A 23,406-nucleotide genomic window follows, 5' to 3' on the forward strand; every position below is an offset into this window, starting at 1 on the left:
TAGGCTAAATGCTAAAAACTTGCATGTGCAAGTAAAAGTATATTTTTATTTATTTATTTATTTATTTTGCATTTGGCATACAGTATATTATTCTAATACATTCATAAATTAAGAACATAAATATTGTATATGCCTAATTTTTATGATTTATTTATATATAATTTCAACATCACTGCTGCCTTTACCTTACCTGAGAATACGCACCTCATAAGTACATTTACCTCACTCATCTGCAATAGTCACATGGCAGCACTATCTATTTTTAACTCTTGACTTTCGCGATTTGACTCACTGGGATCCATCGATTCACCATTTACACTAGGGAGACAGAGGAAGTAGGATTCACAGGCTGGACTAGAAGGGCAGAGCAATTCTTATAACACACGCGCATTTGTGTGCATGTGTGAAGCGGACCGCCGCAGAGCCTGAGGGCCAGTTGCGGTCAAGCTGACACCTTTATGACCCGGGAGCGACAGGACCGTCATTACGTCAGACTCGCACTGACGAACACACGAGCGCGCACACACACCAGCTGTTCTCTCTACGGCGCCTCCATCCCAGTGCCACACTGTTGCCAAAGGTCACATTCAGCTTCATTACACCTTTTCTTAAGTAAAAAAGAAAAAAATGATTTTGTTTGATGAAAATAATATTGATCAAGGTAACTGTTGACAATATTCAGCCACACTAATTCATATTCTCATATTTACTTAGGGCCTAATTATGCTTGCGTTTGGAAAATAGTCCTCATTTTGAACTTTCTGCTGAGTCTTAAGGCTTGGAAACGGCAGAGGCTCATTTGCATGCCGCTGAGATGCACAACATGGACAAAAGTATTGGGACGCCTTTCTTTTGCTTTTATTAAAAATGGAATTAGAAGGTAGTATGAAGTTTGAGAGAGAGAGAGAGAGACTGATGAGGTTTTTCAATACTTTTGTCTATATCATATTAATGCAGTTAGCTCATTTTTCCTCATACAAACAATCAATATGAATGCAAATTGATATATTGAGTGTCCTTTTGTTCAATGTGAAACCCCTCATTCAATAAACCTCCATTATGTATGATATCATTTTTGCATATACTTGCCTCCTCACAGTCATCATTCTTGTTTCCAGTAGCAACGCAATAGCAGTTTTCTTTCCGTACCCGTGCTGTGCTGTCTTCAGTGTGTTGCGCACAACATTAATTTCCCTCCAGAGAGCACATATTGACCCAGCAACAGCACCTGGATCTGTAAACTACTGTTTGTTAACCTGCTCCACATTTGGCATTTATAAGGTGCTTGATGTGTTGATGTGGCTTTACAAGCTTGTTTTGGTGTCCCCGTGTGGCTAAAAAAAATCCTCTCGCATAGCTGTTAACACACAGAATGCGCATGGATTTTTTTCTCCCCTCATTTTACAAAATGTTAGTTCATAATAGTCATGTCGTAACAGCAGTTGTTCAGTTTTTATGCTGTGTTGTCAGTTCAAATGGAAATTGGATACGCTCCTATAATGGTCACAATACAATAAAACAATTAATACAATGCAATACACTATATGTTTATTAGTAGTCGAGACTGATATTTCAAGCTGATATTCATTTGCAGTAAGAGAGAAAATATTAGTGTCAAAATTTAACAAAAACAAAAAAAAACTTTCTTTTAATTTTAAGCATATAAAAAATTGACAGCTTTGTTGGAGCTTCTAGGATACATTTTCAAAAATTTCAAAATAATTTATCTTCTTTTAAAAAAATAAAAAGTGTAGAGAGTGTCCAGAGTCCGCATAATTTTTTATAAAGTGGAAATTTAAAGAAATCCATAAATGAAAAGTTCTCTGTATCTCACTGAGCGCCAAATGCATGTGAAATGTGAATGGAGCTAATTAGGGTTTTTTGTCAAGGTTTGTAAAAAGTTTCAAAAGATCTTCGCCGACAGTGAAAATGTGTCTAAATATGTTCGAAATGTCTTTGCGACATGTAAAAACTCTCTGCGAACATCTCAGTGAGATACCAGCTTTATCGGCGTTCAAATACGTACAAATGCCGATAATCGGGCCGGACGATAATCGGTCTTTACCTACAATACACAAAACCCAGCGTATTTTTCACTTTTGGTAAAGTTTTTAATCCATCCATGCCGTGTCTGTTTTAGCAGCTAGCTAGCACTAAGCTAACATCTGTCAGGGTTTATCTCTGGTTCAGCGTTCAAATTCAGCGAAGTAACAACAAAGGCATTGATATACTGCTTAACAGTTGAATTGAATGCTCCTTAGAGACTAAACATTGTAAACTAGACTAAGTGCAATTGCTACAGAAATTGCGTGGGAATGCTGTAAGCTGAATGCTAATAGCTGAATGCTACGTTGAATGCTTATGAAGGAAATTGAAAGATTAATTATGTGAACATTTACACATTTTTAACTGTAGTTAAATGACAAATGAACGAAAAGAAAACTTGAACGGCAATCTGGCTAAAGTGGGATTTAAACATTTCAGTGAAATTATAATCCATTTCCTGATCTGATAGTCAATTGAAATTAACCTAAAATGTCCTAAAATGTGGTCCAAGCGGGGTTTGGACCCAGGTTCTCCGTGGGGGAGGTAATTGTTCTGAGCACTGAGCTAACTGGCCTGCTTCCAGCATTCCCACAATTGTCTTTTTTAATCAGTCAAAATAAGTAGCTAATTTGTATTTGTCATGGCAGAATATTTGATCTGATCATGACCATGAATTTGATATCTGAAGCCCAATGTATGCCAAGTCCGTCCAGACGGAGCCTCCCAAAAGTGTTTGTGTAGGCAGCATATCCTGTCTGACCTCCCCTCTCTGTCTGGTGTGTGTGTGTGTGTGTGTGTGTGTGTGTCTTCTGTCAGGCCGCCTGCGTGCCGGTGATGCTTAGTAACGGCTGGGAGCTGCCTTTCTCCGAGATCATCAACTGGAATACGGCAGCAGTCATCGGTGACGAGAGGCTCCTGCTGCAGGTAAATCACCGGCAAACGGTACCGGAGGGACAAACGGCAGCACTCCCACCCCTGAAGTAAACCTTCATATGACTTGCAAAGTGCTGAACGCAGGCTCTTTCTTCCCCAGAATTGATTGCACTATTGTTGTTTTCTTCCAGGGGTTGTCAAGTAAACTCAATTCGGGCAGCGATAGCGAGGCCTAGAAATATCACTCTGGCTCACTTTTTGTTACACCAGAGGGCAAGTAAATACAATGAGCAAATAGATTGAACTGTGTGATATTCATGAATGGGGGGGAAAAGTAATTATATGCCGATTAAGTCTGAAATTTGAATCAAGTGCCGAATAATGCTTGACATTGAGTCTTTCGGCATAAGAGGAGTCTAATCTGAGCTCATTATGCTGTCTGGCATCTGACTAGAATTGTATTTTAAATACAGTATGATTCAAGTCTTATTCACTATATGTCATGTAATACGCAACTTTATTTTTAATGTCACTTCCTGTTGAAGTTGACCGTCAAACTAAACATAACTAAAACAAAGAGAATTACACGGAGCCTATTTAAAATAACCACAAACATTTGCCTTAAAGTCCACTAACTTAACATATAATGGCAAGAATAGACGGACTAACAAATATCATGTCCGCATTTTCAGAAATGGATATTTGAACACAAATGGTGCAGTACACACGTAGACAGGCAATCTAACAATACTCATATATTTTCGAGGGATTGCCGAGTGTCATAGGGATAGACCTCTTAGACCGGCTCCGATATTCAGCATTCTGACAACTATTGGAATCAGTCTTTTTGAGCAATTGCATTGATGCTATTGCATCTATTTGTATACATTTTCATTTAACTTTATTAGAGATGCTACTGACTCTCGGAACTCTCTGCACCTTCTCTTTCTGTCTGAAATTGAAAGGTGAAGTTTTTAAAAAATACAACAAAAATACAATTTTAAAACAAAGATGTCTATTGACTAAGATTTAAAAAGATATACTAAATATATAAATAAATAATAAAAATTTAAAATAAATCAAATATTTTGCAAATCTTAATTTTCCAATATGCTTTTAAAAATCCAACAAAGTTCAGAGTTGGTGTTTGATTTTTTTAACCCTTTGTGGCCATTTACGATTAAGAATGAGAAATTCGAAGAATAGACTACACGCGCACATGCACATCAAAAGTTGAGTGCACCTTCTTGTATTGGTTTGAAAAAAAAAGTGGTATCGCATATCCCTAATATTTTCTTTAACCTCTGCAACAACAAAAAAGAATATTACTGCAACATACAGTAGTTGTGAAACTCTTCTTCCTCATGTAGGAATGACTGTAATATACTGCCCCCCGGTGGCCATGAAGCACAAACTGTGCTTTATGTTTTATTTAATTGTTATTTATTTATAGTTTTTTGTTAACGTGCAATACTATGGAGTGGTGCTGTCCTTAACATATTTCATTTTTGCGCGTGTGTTTTTGTTAGAGGAGGCTGAAACTAATTAATGGCATTTCTATTCATTTTCAATTTATTTATTCATAATTTTTCGTTTTTACGTCGTAAAATTTTATTGGGCTCAATGGTAAAAAAAATAAAATAAAAGGTAACATTGTAAAACTTAATATGTACCACAATATACAAGATTACTACAGCAGTGTCAACACTTTTTTAGGACCCTTCTAAAAATAAAAAATAAAATAAAAAATACACGGTTGTACCTGGCTGCTGACTCGCTGCTCTCTGTCTCTCCCAGATTCCTACCACGGTGCGTTCCATTCACCAGGATAAGATCCTCTCGCTCAGACAGCAGACACAATTCCTGTGGGAGGCCTACTTCTCCTCGGTGGAAAAAATAGTGCTGACCACACTGGAGGTGAGGAGCCAACGCACGCACCCCCTTCACACCCTCCCCACTCCTCATCATCAATCACCCTCCCGGGGGCCGAAGTGCCACAGCGCATTCGATCAAATCAGTCTTTCGTTCCGCGTTGTCTCGTCGGCGTCGTGCCGCGAGCAAAGCGACGGGGTACGGTGTCATTTATAGACGGCGCAAAAATGTAAACCACATGTTCACAAAGAAGCGAGAGAACACTGTTAATTTTTCTCTATGACAATGAAATCCCTTTTCATTCAAATATGTCAATAAAGAATCTGTTCTTCTGTAGCATGATGGATGATGACTCACGGTCCAGGTTGTAGTTGACGATACTGGAAGTGATGAATTTACTCATACATTGATTCCCGTGGTCCTTACAGAGGCGAAGCATTAGTGGTGCTTGTAGTGAAAGTGGTTGAAGCGCTGCATCAGTGATAGCGAGAGCTGAAAAAGGCTCTGTCTCAATTCTCTAACCATTTAAATAGAGAGCGATGACCACACTGTTGACCTTCAGTAAAACCATATTCCCCACTGACGTTTTTAACTCAGTCACTCCCAGCTATTTTTACTGAGGCAACCCCCTTCACTCCCAGCTGTTTTACTGGATTTTGACTGATTTTGCAAGGCCCACAGAATATTGTGTTCTATGGCTATAAAAACGTGGAACTTACCAAGAGAAAGATTAGAGTCTCTTCTTTCATCAGTATCTGTTTCCGTTTTGCAGCAATTAGCATTATAATATAGCTATGTTTCATCATTATTGACAAATCAGTTTAAAACTGTGGTTAAATTAGCTTTTTTTTATAACGGCCCTGGTTGATCTCTTATACTCTGCTCCCAGCTGTTGGCCATTTTTGTAATTACTACCATTACCTCACCCATTCTCTGCAGTTCAAAAGCTGCATCAAAGTCTTCTGGATGCTCTAGCATTAAAAAAAAAAAATACATAAAAACGTATAAATACGTCTTTAGGGCACTTAAAACATTTAAAATAGAATGTATCTATATGTTTTTGGGAGCAAACGAGTTAATGAATATGAAATAATCCCATCAAGTATCCGTACATACTTGATGGGATTATTTCATATTCATTAACATCACAACCACATTGTGTTCATTGTGTTAAAGGAAAGGAAAAATGCTATATTGGTGTATATAGATTTTTAAATTGTATTTATTACGCTATAAAGAAAAATGTTGTTACTTGTTTAATTGCATATTTAGAAAAGCTGCACGGTATCTAAAACTAATTTATCAGTCACAGATGTCATTTTTAGTATATCAGTGGGCATCTTAAAAATGGATGGTGGGCCACAAATGGCCCCCGGGCCATAGTTTGGACACCACTGGGGTAGACCATGGTGCATAACAAGTGCAACAAGAGTTGCAATACATACATTTATAGTTTAGTTTAGACCGCAAATAGCAAAAATCCATGTATAACAGACACCCGTTTAAATGCATTGAGGCCAAAAAAATGCATTATATATTTTTTTTAATTAATTAACCAATTAATCAGTAATCTGTATTATCGGCATTGGCCTAACGAAAATCAATATAGGTCTTAAATAGACAGTGAAAAGAGTGTTCTAATCGTGATGATTTTGGTAAAAATGTGTGTCACTGACGTCATTAAAACACTTTAAACATCATTATATTGTCAAATTGGACGACACTTGCCTCGCTAAAAGGCAGCATAACCAATTAGCAAGGAAAATGTTTTAATAATATTCAGCAGTTTGAATTAAATACTTAAAAGTGTACATTGTCATTATAGAAATAATAATCATAATCAAAAATAAGAAAGGTTGAAACATTGAAAGCCAGCCTTGTCATGTGCAACAGTAATTTCCAAAGAGTGCCACATTAGTCATAGCAGCATAATTGTTTGTCATAAAAGAGCAAAGGGAAATGAAATGTGTCCAAGGAGTCAGCGGTTCAAACCCACTGCAAAGATTTCTTAATATGACTGAGGCTCACTGATTATTCCAAATAAGACTTCAGTCATCAGAAAATGTTGTTTATGATGTGATCTGTTATTCTGACAAATGCTAGTGCCGTAAATAGGTTCAAGGTGCAAAATTGTTGTACATAGAATCCAATTACACTGGCACCTATTTGCGGACGTGCATTTGAACTTCTCTCTTTTCATGATATGAGCTGTTCTGATATTTATACTTGTTTTTTCCACAATCCCTAGAACCGACAGTTTGTGTTTCATCATTTGAAGCGTAGTACTTCAGCGCCGTTGAAGTTCTCTTCCACTGACCTCATATTTTATTCAACACTAACCCAGTTCATGGAGTTTGTGACCGGAACGTCTTCATCAAATTTGTTTACCGAGGAGGGGATGAAGGCTGCGCCAAATGTGCGCGTTTCTCTCCGAGGTTACCGACGTGTTAGACTTCGTCTCCTGCTCATATCAAAATACCACATGTTTAATTTGCCGTCTTACTGCATCGCATGTGAACGAGATTGACTCAGGTGCAACTTCCCGGACGTTATTGCCTATGCAGCTTTTTCTAAACTCGCAATCTGTCATGGCCACAGCATGGAGATGCCGTGTGATTGTGTCTATCGCTACATCGCAGGTCTATTGTTATCTAGCCTGCTGCACGCTGAGCTGCCATTGTCGCAGGCGCACACACACACGTCGAGTCAAAAGCACATCTCCATATGTCAAGGTTTGTCAGCTCAGATACACACGACGCACCACCCAGGCACAACCTTGCCATGTTGTCAGTCTGCACTAAAGAGCAAGGTGACTCAGCGTGTGTGTGTGAGTGTGTGTGGAATGCAGCTCGGCCTTAATCCTGACTGACTGTCCTGTAAAAGTACGAGGCAAGCGGGGTGGAGAGAGGGTGACATATGTAAATGGCGTTACCGTGGCTGCCCCGCAGATAACAAGCGACATGGTTAATTCATCTTGTCGACCCTCCAACCGTCCACACAAAATCACTTACACACACTTAAGGCTGAACCCGGCCGGCTAAACTGTCACACAATGTGCGGGGTTGGACAACAAATAATATAGAGATTAATATATAGAAATGAGCCCCATTATTACTTTTTTTACACTTTCGAGGGAACGTTTCCTGTCACCAGCGTTGCTAAGCATTGACTGGTGATATTGTAGCTAGATAGCATTAGCATCTAGCTTCACAATCAGTTGTAGCACTTTGATTGCCACAAATAGTTTTATATTGGGTGCATGTGACCTGAGGGAAGTTTTTTTTTTTTTTTGCCATACAAAAATAAAGTGTGATTGCACATCCTCTACAGTAGGTGGCAGTGCTGCTCTCACGTCATGGGTGTCCCTCTACAGTGGTATACTACGACTTACAACAATTTTATAGACAAATTATATTATTTATAGTCACATAACAAAACATTTTTGAGAAGCACTGCTCTATTCCTTAAAAATACGTTTTACAAGCATTTATTTTGTTTTTGATTGGGACTTTTTCTGGCCATTGGATTATTAGTTTTATTTTATTAGTTTTTTTTAATTAATTTTATTGCGTGTCTTTTATGAACAAATTGGGGGGGGGGATTAATAGAAAATTTTCATTAATTTCATTTCATTTAAGGAATTTTACTATGCTATAAAAAGGGGGAATACAAATTCGACTTTGTTGTAATGTCTTAAAGCATTATTATTACAATTTTTCTGACTTTTCAAAATGTAGACGTTTTGTTTTTGTTTTTTTATCATAGACAATAGACAACCTATCAAATTTGTAACAAAATGCTCAGGGAGCTCCTAAGGTTATCAGTACGTCTTAAAAAGTTCAATGGAAACTTAAACAAGTAAATACCATATCCCTATATAGTTTTCTACAGTAAATATTTTTTTCCAAAATGTTTAAATAACTGGAATCTTAATCTTTGTTTTAACGTTGAACAAAAAATAAAGGTTCAGAAGGTTCCCAGGGTCAGCAGCATCTCTTATAAAGTTAACTAAAAATTTGAATAAATAGTTCCCCAAGATTAAAATGGTTTCAGATATACTTTCTATCGGCCGTCAGATTATTTTTTACCGATACTCGTCAAAATGCCCAATATCCCTAGTCAGTATCGTTGAGTACTGAAAAGATGAGCACTCGAACGGTCTAAAAAAAAGTGGTATCGAAATCTGCTTCTTCCTTGACAATCATGCCATGATTTTGTAGTTCAATTAGAATTTAAAAAAGTGCAGTGTCAAGAGCCAGCAACCTTTGCGATGGTCTGCCGTTCCCCCTATCATGCAGTGTTTCCTGCAAGGAAGCAAACCAATCACACATCTTCCCACCAATCCCAAGGTCAATACAGCTGAATGTGAGTTGCCGGTTGGCCTATTAAAAGTCGCCTATTAAAGCCCAACTCACAGTGCACTCCCAGAGAACCAGGATTTATCTGTCATGCTCTAATTGGTTGATTGTGGCTGTTCGGAGGTGAGATTGAGTCGTCCATCACGTCGCGACTAAGGTTCTGCTGACGGGGGAGGAGCGGCAGTCAAGCGAGCCAAATTGCCCATCGTAAGGTGGAAAGGCTGTGGCTTTTTAAGGTGGCAGCCAGTGTTTTGAGAGATAAGTCAATGGCGAACACGTTAATCTTTCCGGCAAAAGCAAATGAAACCAAGCTCGGGGGTGTTAAATAAAAATAAAAAAAGCTCACCCCTTGCATTTTTACGCACACCTTCCTGCCCTCACTATGAAGAATCTTTATGTTGCTTTGTCAATATTATCACGGTGGGGCCCCTCCAGCTATAATCATAACTTTTTTACATTCCAAATAGCTATCAGCTGCTCACCCATCGCTACAAATCACCGGACTCTCCTCTGACTTACCAAGCCAGCAGCCATCACCTCCCGATTCAATAGCGGACATAAAACATGGCCCCTAAACCTGCGCCTGTTTTACTGAAGCAATTTAGCTTGGCTCAAGGGCAAGGTAGCAATATCTCTGTTCTCCGCCTGCTTGTTCAGCCGGCCAAGCCGAGGCCGCCGGCACGGAGAGACGGCTGAGAGAATAGTGGCCATTCTGCCGTCTGACTCTGAGTGACTGCTCCATTTGGGCTCAGAAAGGATGGAGGCAGGCCTGACTGACTTCCTGCTTAGATGCAACTGATGACTTTGTTACCGGAACTCTTTGGCTGATACACGAGATCAGGGGTCTGCAACCTGCGGCTCTGGAGCCGCATGTGGCTCTTTAGTCCCTTTCCTGTGGCGCTCTGTGGATCTCTAAAAAATTTGTAGACATTAACTTGTTTTTCCATGTTAATTAATTAATTAATTATTTTTTTAGATGAAATATTCTTTAAATGAATCAACAAATAAATAAAAAATCAAGAATTATATATTTCAAAATTGTCAGTCAAATTTTTTTCGATGTTAGAAAGAGACAAAAGATGGATACAAAAGGTTTTTTTTAAATACCTTTGCAATTGCAGAACATTCAAAAAGTACCTATAAAATGCCAAGAAAAACAAGAAATCCTCAAAACTACCATAAAATGTCCACAAAATTGAAAACAAATCTGAAAATGTATAGCAGAAAAGGCAGAAAAAACATCTTGATTTATTCAAAGCTTTTAAGCAATTAAAGAGAGCGCAATTCTGTTTGTCGGTAAAAAGTTGTTGACACCATAGAGAGTCGCAGTTGAGGCAATACAACAACAAAATACAAAATATACATGTAATACTTTGTTTCCCACAGATTTTAAATCTACTTGGGTGGGTGCACTCGGGTGGTGGGGTTAGGGGGTCTCAGTTCTGCTACTTGCGTCTCCTCTAACCTCATGATCCACTAGTGAGTGGCGGCAAACTAATGTTACATGCGGTATATCTGGTTGCGACAAAATTAAATAAATAAATCAATAGATTTTCTTGAAAAGTACTTGGGTGGTGGCCAGTTTACTTGAGTGGCCCGCCCAAGTGTTAACCTGGTGTGGGAAACACTGCTACATTTATATTTGACACTTAAATACATACAAATAGCGAACATTTGTGTATAATCGACATCCATTTAAATGCATTGGGGCACAAAGAAATGCATTATTATATAATTTACATTAATTGACATCGGCCTAAAAAAAATCTATATAGGTTTGGACCCTAAAATAGACTGTGTAAAGCGTGTTCTAATTTTTGATCAAAACAAAAAAACAAATTGCTTCATCTAAAGTCTCATTCACACATACAGTTTTTCGCCTTCTCTGGGATACGAACTAACCTCATTGCAGTTTACACAGGATTGTATAAGATGTTATAAGATGTATAATCTACCTTTTATGGAGAAAAGCGCTATAGAAAATGTATGGATCGGGTCCAATGGGCTGTCAAACTGTGTTATTCCCAACATGTATGACTCGAAATAAAAAAATGCTTGTCTGCCATTTTAAATACCCTCAAGCCCATAGGGTCTCTCCTCTATACTCTCAAACTATGCTAATGTATTCACATTGAACGCAGCCCTTCAACTCGCACCTTACGCAGTCAATTAAAGATGAACGTCCATTAGGAGGCTTGTATGTCGTATTGATGTTTCCCTCTCTTGTTGTTTCCATGCGCAGATCATCCAGGATCGTGTTTTGGAGCACAGTTCCAGGAGTACCCTGATGTGGAACAGTCATCCCGGGGGGCTCTTTGCTCTGCCACAGTACTCGAGCTACCTTGGAGACTTCCCCTTCTTCTACGCCACATTTGGTCAGTAAGATGCACAAAATCGTTGCCATATTATGCCATTACATGAGATCAGTGGCAGTGTTGCCCGTGAATTCATTTTCCTCAGTCAGCTGAGGATTTGGACCTTGTCTGAGCAACAGAAAAATATGGCCTTTCCTCTTGATCTACTGGCCCCATTGAGCGTAGCGAGCGGAGGAACGGGCCTTTGACGGATGCTTGTATTTGTCTTGCTGACTCACTGGCCTCTCTATCATCGCTTTTTGAGTCAGCACTTGCCGCCGCCGCGGTTCAGTAGCGCCGAGTTATCCCCGCGCTGCATATGTGTGACCAAAGGACCTCTCCGTCCCCTGCTTCTTCACTCCATCATTCCTCACACAATCAATGCAAGTCAATTTGACAGGGGGGCCTGAACCCCATGTGCATTGTAGCAGACACAAATTATATTACTTTTCATGAGGTTTTTTGTCACTCTATTAAACGAGTCATGGTGTAGATAGTTGTAAATTAATAAGAAAGTTTTGGGGCTCATAACAAAACTGATTGAAAACTACGGTTAATGATGAAAAGATTCCATGCGTCCACTTTGCATTATCCCCATTGGGGGCAGGAGGGAAGGAACACCCTGGACTGGTCCAGCCAATCACAGGGCATGTTTTTGGAATATGAGCAGAGATTTGAAACCAGAACATCTCAATTGTAAGAAGCAGTATGATGCACTCAATTCAAAGTCCGTGGGCTGTTAAGCAGTACCTGTATTTAATTTGGTTGTTTAAAAAAAAAATAATAATGTTGCTGAATTTTTACTATTCAATACCGAATACAAATGTTGGATAGCACTTTTTTACAGACCGATACTAGTACGAGTACTCAGCTCTTGAGTAGTCACCAATACCAAGTGCCAATACCACCAGTACTTTTGATACATAAAATTTCCCAAGAAAAAATATTGACAGAAAGACTTATTTATTCCAATATAGCATTTTATTCCCCTAAAATTGCATTTAAATAGAAATTTGCAATTCTTTTATTTTCTGTTGTCTAGTTCTTGATTTCGCGAGTACCGATACTGTAAAATAAGTCTGGGTTATCGGCCCAATACCGATAGCGGTACTCGCCCAGCCCTACTTCAAAGACAAATACACAAATTAAAAATAAATAATTAATTAAAATGAATAGTAATATTCGATGCCACTTTTTTTCAAACCCATACCAGTAATACACAATTCTTGAATAGTCACTGAGACTGGCAGCAAATACAGATACCACTAGTACATACAATTTCCCCAAAAAACAATGATATAAATAAATAAAAATAATATTTAAAAATAAAATAAAGAAAGAACTCTTTCCCTTAAAATTGCATGAAATTAATGGCAATTTTCTATTCTTGTAATTTCTCATTTTGGCCGATACTAATGACTGATACCTTAAAATAAGGCTTGCACTGTTACTGATACCAGTTATCGGTCCTCGCCCATTCTTAAATAAGAATACAACTAAAACGAAGGATTTTCAGTTTGGGGGGAGTTATATTATAAAAATTAACAAACCCACTTTGAAAAATCATGAAAATTCCCAAACTATTATAACTGCTGTTAGGATTATGATTATGAAGTTGGGTAAGGATGCAACTTAGTACGTACAAGAATTGTGCAATTTTACCTAATGATGTCTTTTTCTTTAATTAGTTTATTTTTGCAACATTTTCAAAGTTTTTTATATCTGCAACATTCACCTAATTGCTTTTTTTTTTGTGCTCAGGCCAAAACAATAAGAGCACTACAGTAATTTCTGCACTATAAGCCGCTACTTTTTTCACTTTCATTCGACCCTGCAGCTAATACAAAGGTGCATCTTACCCATCAGATTACAAGGGCGCGCACTACAAAGGAAGCGCAAGAGCAAAACAAACCAAGCGAGCCCAAATACAGTAGGAGAGACAGAACGAGAGAGAGACAATTTGTGCCCTCATTATGGAAACGAAAGTAGCGGGAACCTGGTGCGGCTTACAGTCGGGTGCAGCTTATAGTCCAGAAATTATTGCATATGGTTTTGTCACCATCTTGTGGTGTCAAGGAACTTTGTTGAAATGAGTTGGGGAGTTTCATTCCGCCAAAATTGTGCATTGCCGCTATTTGCCGTAAGGGATCTACTGTACGGTCTTTCATTTTTCACACTATCCTGAATGAAACCTGCATAGACGAACTCACAAACTGGTCAAGCCAGAAAGTGTCTAAAACTGCCAGGAAAGCAGTACTTACATCGCTTGGGTTTTAAAAGGCTGAATCAAAGCGGCTGGCTATGATGCAGTAATCATTCAGCTGGCAAGATGTGCTGATTTTGTAATGTGCCGGACGGGACAGAAGCCAGAAAATTAAGCGCTAAATGCCGAATACGGCGTCCAAGAATGAGAACAGCCTGCCCTTGTGTCATTCTGCTCCAGTTTTGTCCTCCAAACCAGTTCCACTCTGTCCCCGACAGATGAATCATGGAATCATGACTTTGGAAAAGACACTAATGGCTAACAGTTGGTCCATGTTTTATGAATTTGCCTAACTTGATTATGAACGTATCGCTGTCTGTCGTCTTATGTTTCAGGTATTAAACCGTATCCAAAGTTCACAGCTGTCATCCACGCCGTCTCAAATCTGGTGTCCCAGTCCCAGCCCATCCTCAAGCTGCTGGTGGCGGTGGCCAAGTCCCAGTACTGTGCACAGGTGAGGCATATGTTGATGTGTGTGTGTGCATTAACACTGATGGATTGAAGCTGAACAGCGCTTTGTAGCAGTTCTGCATTTGTCTCCATGGCAGCCAAGCTCACTTCAGCACAGCATCATGTATTGATTCCCCGGCTCGCTCCTTACCAGCATGGGAAATGAAATGGAATTTGCTCCCCAATGGCTGCTTGTGTGTGTGCGTGTGTGCATGTTTCCCAAAGAAAGTGACTTTTAAGTGCAGGATGGCTTGGTAGTGAGAGCTGTTGTTTATATACTGCATAGTATATAAATAGCCAGAGAATTTTTTTAAATACCGTTTTCAACTCATTCAAACCCAAAAATGTTTAAATATGTTTTTATTACTTTGTCCTGCACTCCCAAAAACTTATTTATACGCTTTTAATTGGGATTTTTATGCTAGCGCATACAGAAGGCTTTGATACATCTTCTGACATGAAAAGGCCGCTTAAAGCAATGTACTTATTACAAAAAACGGCCAGCAGGTGGCAGCAGAGTATAAGAGATCAACCAGGGCCATGTTGCAATAAGCACTTTTTCCAGTGTTTTCAACAGGTTTGTGATTAATGATGAAACTTAGCTATAGTTTAAATGCTAATTGCTGCAAAATGGAAATAGATAGAAATATACCTTTTTTTACCAGATGAAAGAAGAGTCTCTAATCTTTCTTTTGGTAGGTTCCATGTTTTTATAGCAATAGAACACAATATTCTGTGGGCCTTGCAAAATCAGTCAAAATCCAGTAAAAGGGATTGCTTCAGTGGAATTGGCTGGAAGTGAATGAGTGCTGGAGGTGCCACAATTTTTCATATTACTACTTGAAATACAATGGACCCCTGCATACTCACGGTTTGGCACCCACAAATTTACATATTTGGCAACTTAGAAAAAAAATTGCTGGTAATTTTTATATATTTTTAATTTTTTTGTGGAAAACATGTTAGGAATATTTATCAGCACTTTTTGAATAATGTATGGAGTTAAAAAAAATATATATTTTTTTATTATTTATAATTTTTTGAGTTTATTGAAAATTTATCAAACTGAGTTTAAGATTTCTGATGTTATTGATGTTGTTGAAGAGATATTAATTTAACAAACTATAAGGTTCTTGTTTGCGCCTATACAAAACATGCTATAATATATTTTTAATCAAATATGACAAAAACATCTCATTTAATGATTTTTACTTATTTCATAGCTCACACTTTCATCAACTTCATTTTAGGTTTATATCTTTATTGTGCATAAAGAATTGAAAATAAAGAGGTATTTACAATTTCTAATGATGGCCTTTCTATCTCAGTGTCTTCTGTCAAAGTGGGCGCAGTTTAATGTGCTTTATTCTATTTTTTTAATTTGCTTCAGAAAAAAAGGTTTGAAGGCTACCAAAATAATGGAATCATACAACTTTAATATTGCTATGCAGATAATAATCACTTAGAAGAATGAATTAGGTTGAATTCTGGGTTATATGTTTTTCCATATGTTTACAAAGGTGGCACAGATTTAACCATGGTGAATTTTCTCCAAATGGTAGAAAAACAAGCGAGATCAGACTTTCCTAACTATGAGCTTCTGTAAAATACCAGAAGACTGTATTGTTTTTATGTCAAAATAGTTTTGTGGGAAAAGCAGAACGTTGGCCTTTTGATCTCAAGAATATACTCACACAATTATTATCACATTTCCCTGCTTTAGTTTCTGTTCTTTTTCGACTTGCTTTGTCTTCTTAAGGGCTGTACATGCAGAATGGAGGGCCAGGTACACGGCCCACCACTGCCGGGCGATGAGTAGATGAGGATATAAATAAATGAATGGAGGAGAGGGACTGGGAATAACGCGGAGGCTGAAAAGAAATCTAAATTTGATGCCGGAGAAAAAAAAAGAAAAGCGAACGCTCCGGCAGTTTTTGACACGGTGAACCTCCTGCTGTGTATGAGAAGACAGATTTCTTGCAGCCTTGATAGCAATTCACCAACAGTTTTTGTTCGCTGCAGTCATCGCTGTACACACGAGCGCGCACACAAACACGCAGTCTTGCATCCACAATCACACCATCGGCACCCTGAGAGAGCCCGCGAGCTGGCGAAGATGCCATCTGTCCTCCTAATAGAGCCCAAATAGAAGCCTGGAAGATGGGATTTATTTACGTGTTTGTGTGCAAGAAGATATTTTAGAGCTGTTATTTTCTGAGATCAAGTTTGGACTCATAAAGAATGCATGTTTGTTTTTGTCAACTTGGGCACCACTGGCACGATACATTTTACAGCGCTGTGCAAAGGTTTTGGCCCACCACTCGTTTTATTGTTATTACGTATTTCATGGCAGACATTTTGACATAAGGCGCCATCTTGTATTAAAGCCCTGTCTAATTGAAAAGTAGTGCTTTGCCGTCATCTTGCACCATCTGTAGAGAGAGTGTCACTGGAATCTAACCCTAATCCCAATAGCGCTGACCACTCTCATTAACCAGGAAGTAGCATGCTAGTCGCTAATAGTAGCTAGTAGCTAACAAACACACACAACAAACACTTTAGTTTGTGATTTTTTTAGTTGCATCAAGCTACGGCCCGGGGGCCATTTGCTGCGCTCCATCCATTTTTCAGTGGGCTAAAAATGAAATTGGACACAGCCCACATTGTTTTAAAAAATAAATAAAATAATAAATGGTTCAAGGTGGGCAGAGTGAGAAAGGAGGGTGTCGGAAATATAGATGCCATTACTACTATTAAATTGGTTTGCATACTGTAGAGATTTTCAAGCTATGCAAAGATTTTTTTTTAAAAACATATGTGGCTAAAACCAGGGTTTCCCCCGTGCTCTATACGCCTGGCGAGCAGCCAGACTTTTCTAATTAAAAAAAGACAATTCTAAACTATTTGGCTTATCACCTTTAACAGAAAGCTGTGATGTAGCAGATTTGCAAAACAACTACAAAATATAAACAAAACATAATTGCTTGCTTTCTTGATTCCTTATTTTTTTTCAAATGAAAATGTTTGGACACCACTGAGTTACACCAACCAGCCACAACCAGATGACCACTTAGTCATAATTAGTTATCAAAGAAACCTCTTGGTTAATGAGTATCTTCATGTAGGTCATTTTGAGGTTATGAACGGCGCGTGGCCTTTGAACACAATTTTCACGTTGCTACTACGTTAGCATAGGTGAGTGACGGCATATTGCAATTTATGTAGAAATTCAGGATGGTCACACATGTTATCTTTCTATATAACACCTCTTTTACCATGTGGAAGGCAATATATTGAAAGTGCCCAGTATTTTAACAAGCATGTATAATTAATTTGCATACTTGTACCGTACTTTTTGTACTTTGCATGTTTCTATATCATGATGAAATGTTGACAAAAAGGCCTGCAAATGTTGAAATCTCTAGTTGAACTTATTTGAACTCATTCACTGCCATTGACGGCTACTGACGCTAAAAATTCATTTAAACTATTTCTATTAGTTTAACATTTATTTTCACTTTTGCTGACAAGAGCATGAAAACTTAGAAAAACATTTTTGTACATTTAAACAGATATCAAATTTATGATTAATCGTGAGTTAACTATTGAAGTCATGCGATTAATTACAATTAAAAATTAGGAGCTTCGGGCAATTGAAATCATAATTAATTGCATGACTTTACGAGTTAACTCACGATTAATCACAAATTTTATATCTGTTCTAAATGTACAATAAAAACAATTCTAGGTATTCATACTTTTGTTAACAAAAGTGGGGGGAAAAATGTAACTAATAAAAATAGTTCAAATGAATATTTGACGTCTATAACCGTCAATGGCAGTGAATGAGTTGACTCCTTCACTGCCATTGAAATAATAGCAAAATATTTTAATGAGCATGTGTAACTAATTTGCATACCATACTTTATACGTACACGTATATGTGCACGTATAAATACATCATGTACACATACATCATGATTTTATATCATGATGGAATGTTGATGAAAAACCTGCAAATGGAGAAAAATCTCCTGTTAAACTTATTATAAGCTAAATATATTAATGAGCATGTGTAACTAATTTGCATACCGTACTTTATATGTATACATGTACACGTAATTTTATATCATGATGGAATGTTGAGGGAAAAATGTCGAGAAATCTCCACTTATATAACGTATAAGCTCGAATTTCGCAATCAGTGTTTGGAGTGGAAGCTTGACGAATGGCAGTCTGCGTCCAAACAAAACCCGCCTTTGGAGATAAGGAGAGGCCGCGCTACGAGGACGTACCAGTGTGTGTTAGCGTGTGCGAGGTCAGGCAGCAATCACACGGAGCATGTTTCCCATCAAGCGTTAATGAATTTGAACAGCGGACAGGGAAGTGTCACCTTGACATTTGCATGACCTCGGAAAGTCTTTTGTGTACAAATGTTGATGCTGTGTAAGGTTACATGTTATAATTAAAATGGGGTTTTAACGAAGTGATTGGCTATGGATTAAATAGTACAAACCATTCTGACGCCATAATTGGACATTTTATCACTTCAGTTGCCCTTCTGGGTCTTTAACATTCAACCAGGAAATAATAAGTTGACATTTGGCTTGCGGGCAGCAAAATGTCGTGCTCTTTTTTGTGTGTGCTTTTTTACACCACTTGATGTTATTTTTACGAGCGTGCTATTTATTTGTTTCCCCCAGATCATCGTCCTGTGGAACTGTGACAAGCCCCTCCCCGCCAAGCACCGCTGGCCCGCCACTTCCATACCCGTCATAGTCATCGAGGGGGAAAACAAGGTAAGCCCGGCCTCCGTTCTTTTTACCCTCCTTAGGAAATGACTTGTAATCATGTCGCACAATATGCAGATTTCCACACTGTGAAGAGAGTGCTGGAGAGTTAATGAGTTTCAATTTGTGCCACGCTAAAGGACAGTTTGGGTGGTTTTAATTAAAGCCGTGTAATGTGGAAAAATAGACTGCACCAAAATAATATCGCAAGTACAATGTTGGAAAAGATAAGAGCCTAATTACGGGTGTGTGGATGTTTTCAAGACGAGGGAGGGACAAAATCTCTACATAGATGCAATCATGTTTTGTATAATAACTGACATTAGTGGCAGTTTATAAGCCACTGAAATGAGCGCTATTGAACTCTAAATATATATATATATAAAATGTCAGCAAATGATGACCTCTTTTCACATTCTCTATGTTCTGGTTTGATTGACAGTGTATAGTGTATAGTTTTAATCATAAACAAAATACTGTATTTGTACTGAAGGCTGTTTTTTATTCATGTAGATTGTGAGAAAAAAGTCAATATATTGTTGTTATGTGTGACACATTGCACTAATGTAAGAGGCGGTGGTTGTCACATCAACATCAGTCATCTGGCGGTTTACCCACGTTATGGTTTACCTCCCCCTGTGGCCCGGAGTGGTTCCGTCCCGGTCAGTCACACAGGGAAAGTGTGTGTTGCTATTTGGCCAACAAACAGCAAGTGAACGAGCAGAATTGTGTACAGGATGTGTGTGTGGGTGTGTGGGTGTGTGGGTGGTTGGGTGGGGGTAACCTGTGTTTTGCTGCGGTTGTGGCTGCTTCTGTTTACGGTGTGGTACCAAGCTGTGTTCCTTCACCACAGAGGGGAGAGAGACAACATATTTCCCTCGCACAATCGTCCGCTCCCTCCGTTTATTTCTGCTTGGATAGCTTTAGAGAGCCACCATGGTAGACGAGCCTAATGGCTAGCACGTTTACCTCAAAGTTCGGAGTATTTTGCTTTGCTAATTTAATACGCAAAAAAAAAAAGAAGCTAACTAATTATGCAGTCATTGTTTAAAAGTGTATAATACATCGCCAGTCGTGTTTGTGGCTAGCCGTTAGCTCTATGCCTGATAGACTCGCGGCTAGTAGCTAGCAGCTAGCTCTGTGTCTGGTCGACTTGCAGCTAATGGCTAACAGCTAACTTTTGCAGATCTAGAGTATTTTCTTTTAAAGCAAGAGCACAATTTTAAATGATATACAACCGAAGGGATGAAAATATGATAATGTTTGTGTGTTTAAGCCAAGGCTATTATGGTTGATGAAAGCTAACGAAATAACAAACTAAAATTGAAAAAAAAAACTTTGGGGATAATGAAATAAGATAAAAACGAGAGTGCTTGTTTAACAAAAATGAAAACGAACTGAAATTACATGTTACGTTTATCAAATTAATTATAAATATAAAAAAAAAATCAGTTTCCGTCTCGGTCGGTTAATTTCATAACTTCCTCACCTTTTGGGGTTTATTTAAATTGTACGGAAGAAGCAAGGTTGAAAAGTAGTTTGGGAATGTTATATTTAACTTTGTGACCTTTTCGTAAATCTTGCACTAAAACTTAATACTAAAACTTAAAAAAAACACACACACAAAACATTTTTGAAAAAATAAAAACTGACAAACGCGCTCTAAAAAATAGTTAAAACCGACTGAATTATAAAAACAAAAATGAAATAAACTATTGTAACCCTTTGGCACAGATTGCAATTTGTACCCAATGTTTGTAAATGCTAATTAGTGACGCTTAATGGAGTGTGTGAGGATGTGAAAAACAAAAATCACACTTTATTCTCTTTAGTGCCACATTTTCTTTCTCCAAATGACTGTGCACAGCTGTTGGAAAAAGCTGTCCGGCCTTTGGCTTCCTATTTATGACTGTAACGATCGCTTCCTCCCCGAAGGAACAAACAGGCTCGGGCTGCTGCCTCAACAGACCGACTGAAAACAAATAGAAGTTGTGACGTCGTCTTTTTATGGGATTAACATCAATCCTGTCCGTTTCCTCTACCTCCATCCTCTCCGTGGCCACAAGTCTGCTTAATGACTGGTCGCCTCGCCAGAATCCCGACGGGCGCTTTATGTGGCCGACGCACACCGGTGGTCCTTTTTAGTCTCTCGCTGCCGCTTGTCCTTTGGAGAGGAGGAGAAGCGCTCGGAGGCAGATTCCTGCTGTAAGAGCGAGCTCACATTCCAGGAGAGCACCGGGAAGCCCCGGGCTAATATGTCGCACTTCTAACGTTACAAACCACCTGGGGTTTGGAAACACTCGCCTCTCATCCTCTCCCTTTTCTTTTGTTATTCTGCCACACACACACACACACACACACACACCCACACACACACACACACACTCTCGTCCTGTCCTAGTAGTCCTCTCAACTTTGTGCGGCCGTCTCCAGGATCGCCACTTCTGGTGATGAGGGCTTTGTTTTGTTTCCGTTATCGTGCCCGCAGGAGATTGCAGCCGTAATGATGACACAGCGAGGCCTCATTAGAAGCGAGTGGGAGGGAACGCTTCTCTTGTCTCCTCTCCATTCTATTTCGCCCAAACACTCGCATGAAATCATGCCACATAAACTTGAAAGAGTTTCATTGTGTGTGTTTTTTTCATAATTTAATTTTTAAGTTGTTTTCTGAAAAACTCACCTATTTGCTCCTTTTGTGCTCAGGCCAAAGCAATAATAGTGCAACTTTGGTGCCATCTGGTGGCATCTTAAAATAGCAAAACACAACTAGACAAAGTGCAATTTCTGCAGAAATTGCATGGGAATCCTGAAAAGCTGAATGCTAAGATTTGAATGCATGTGCTTAGGAAGTAAATTGAAAGGTAAAACTAAGTGAAAATTACAAATTTTTAATTGTAGTTAAACAACAAATTTATAAAAAGAAAACATTTCCTGATATGATAGTCAGTTGGTATACATGTATATCACTTAGCATAATGCCCATGGATATATTTGTAATGTATAGTTGGAGGTGGGATTCGAACCCGTGACCTCCTGGTTACTGGACAATGCACTTTATTATTTTATAATCGCATTGACTAAAGGTCAGAAACAACATGAGCTGGCAATCAGTGCGGCTCTGCTTACCTTTGGATTTTAGTGCAGTATTTCAGACTGTGCTAGCAGCTAGCAGTAGGGGCTAAAGCCAAACTGTGGCAGGGTTTTTACTTTATGGACCTGGATTTGCCACCCCTGGCGATGAAGCCCCGTAGACAGCTCAGTCGCTCGGTCGGAGTGCGGCGTGCTCTCGCCGCCGGGTGTTTAAAAAGAAATCAGGTCAATTGACATTGAACTGCGAGAGCTTTTCAGAGCAGATGGTGCTTTAAAAGACACACAGTAAGAAATTGCAATACTCCTCAGGTTGTTAGCTGAAAATCGTGTTTATGTAAGTGTGTGTGTCCATCACAGAGCTTGTGTGGGAGGGAAGAAATGTAGGTTTGAGCCAAATGTTGGACACATGACTCAAGTGGTATCTGGTTGCGTCGCTTCTCTGTGTTTATTGATTGGGAAGAGAAAGATGACCCTGGAATAATGGAAGTCTGTATCAGCACTCCATCATTGTTGTTAACAGCGAGCAGCTTGCAATACAGCAAAAAAAATAAATTGTGATGTCACAGCTCATCTCTTCTCGATTCCTAGAAATCATATGTTAACATTGACTTTGCTCCACATCTCGCCTGCAGGTGATGAGCAGCCGCTTCCTCCCTTATGAGGCCATCGTGACCGATGCCGTCCTCAGCCTGGATGAAGACACCGTGTTGTCCACCACAGAGGTGTGTTGACATATTACACATGATTTCCTTTTATTAAGGCAAAATCTCAAATGTGCGTCCTATTCGACTTCTCACAGTCTGTTTGGACATATTACCTTCCATACTGAAGGTCACAGTGAGCTCATCAATAAACAAAACAAAAATGTTCTTCCTTTTTTCCAGCGACATATTTTAGGGGAATTAACTTACAGAATTGCTCAATGATCCATGCCGGTATTAATCAATACTCAAGAAGAATCTGCTCAATCAAATCCTGCATAGGTCACATCACCAAACATGGCCTTGAATTACAAATGATGTCTTCGTTGTCATTCAAATGACCTTTTCTCTGATCGGGGTGAAAAGTGTGCTGCCCCTTTGTGTTGTTATGACCTACACACATGCTAAATTTTAGCATCTTAGCTTGTTTTTAAAATGTGAGATATCATCACCAACAATTGGATGTCTGGTGTAGTACCAAGACTCACCTGTGAGAGGCGTCTCAAACATGGCAGCGAGATAGCTGGAAAATACAAAGAAGACGGATATAACAGTAAAATAATAGAAGAAGCTAGGCTAACTGTTTGCTTATTTGGCAACTACATTGCG

The 23,406-nt window shown here is 38.8% G+C and overlaps 1 protein-coding gene across 1 annotated transcript in view; it reads left to right on the plus strand.

Annotated features, from left to right (window-relative positions):
- ext1b (exostosin glycosyltransferase 1b) overlaps window positions 1-23,406 on the plus strand; it is a 122,650-nt gene that overhangs the window by 92,751 nt on the left and 6,493 nt on the right. The window contains exons 3-8 of the mRNA XM_086062135.1: window positions 2,863-2,970; window positions 4,717-4,836; window positions 11,392-11,524; window positions 14,102-14,220; window positions 18,920-19,015; window positions 22,729-22,818. Coding sequence (XP_085918261.1) covers window positions 2,863-2,970; window positions 4,717-4,836; window positions 11,392-11,524; window positions 14,102-14,220; window positions 18,920-19,015; window positions 22,729-22,818 — 666 coding nt within the window. The remainder of the gene's footprint in view (window positions 1-2,862; window positions 2,971-4,716; window positions 4,837-11,391; window positions 11,525-14,101; window positions 14,221-18,919; window positions 19,016-22,728; window positions 22,819-23,406) is intronic.

This window comes from Leptonotus elevatus, chromosome 19, assembly GCF_054856555.1.
Source record: "Leptonotus elevatus isolate MCC_2025b chromosome 19, RoL_Lele_1.0, whole genome shotgun sequence".
Classification (NCBI taxonomy): domain Eukaryota; kingdom Metazoa; phylum Chordata; class Actinopteri; order Syngnathiformes; family Syngnathidae; genus Leptonotus; species Leptonotus elevatus.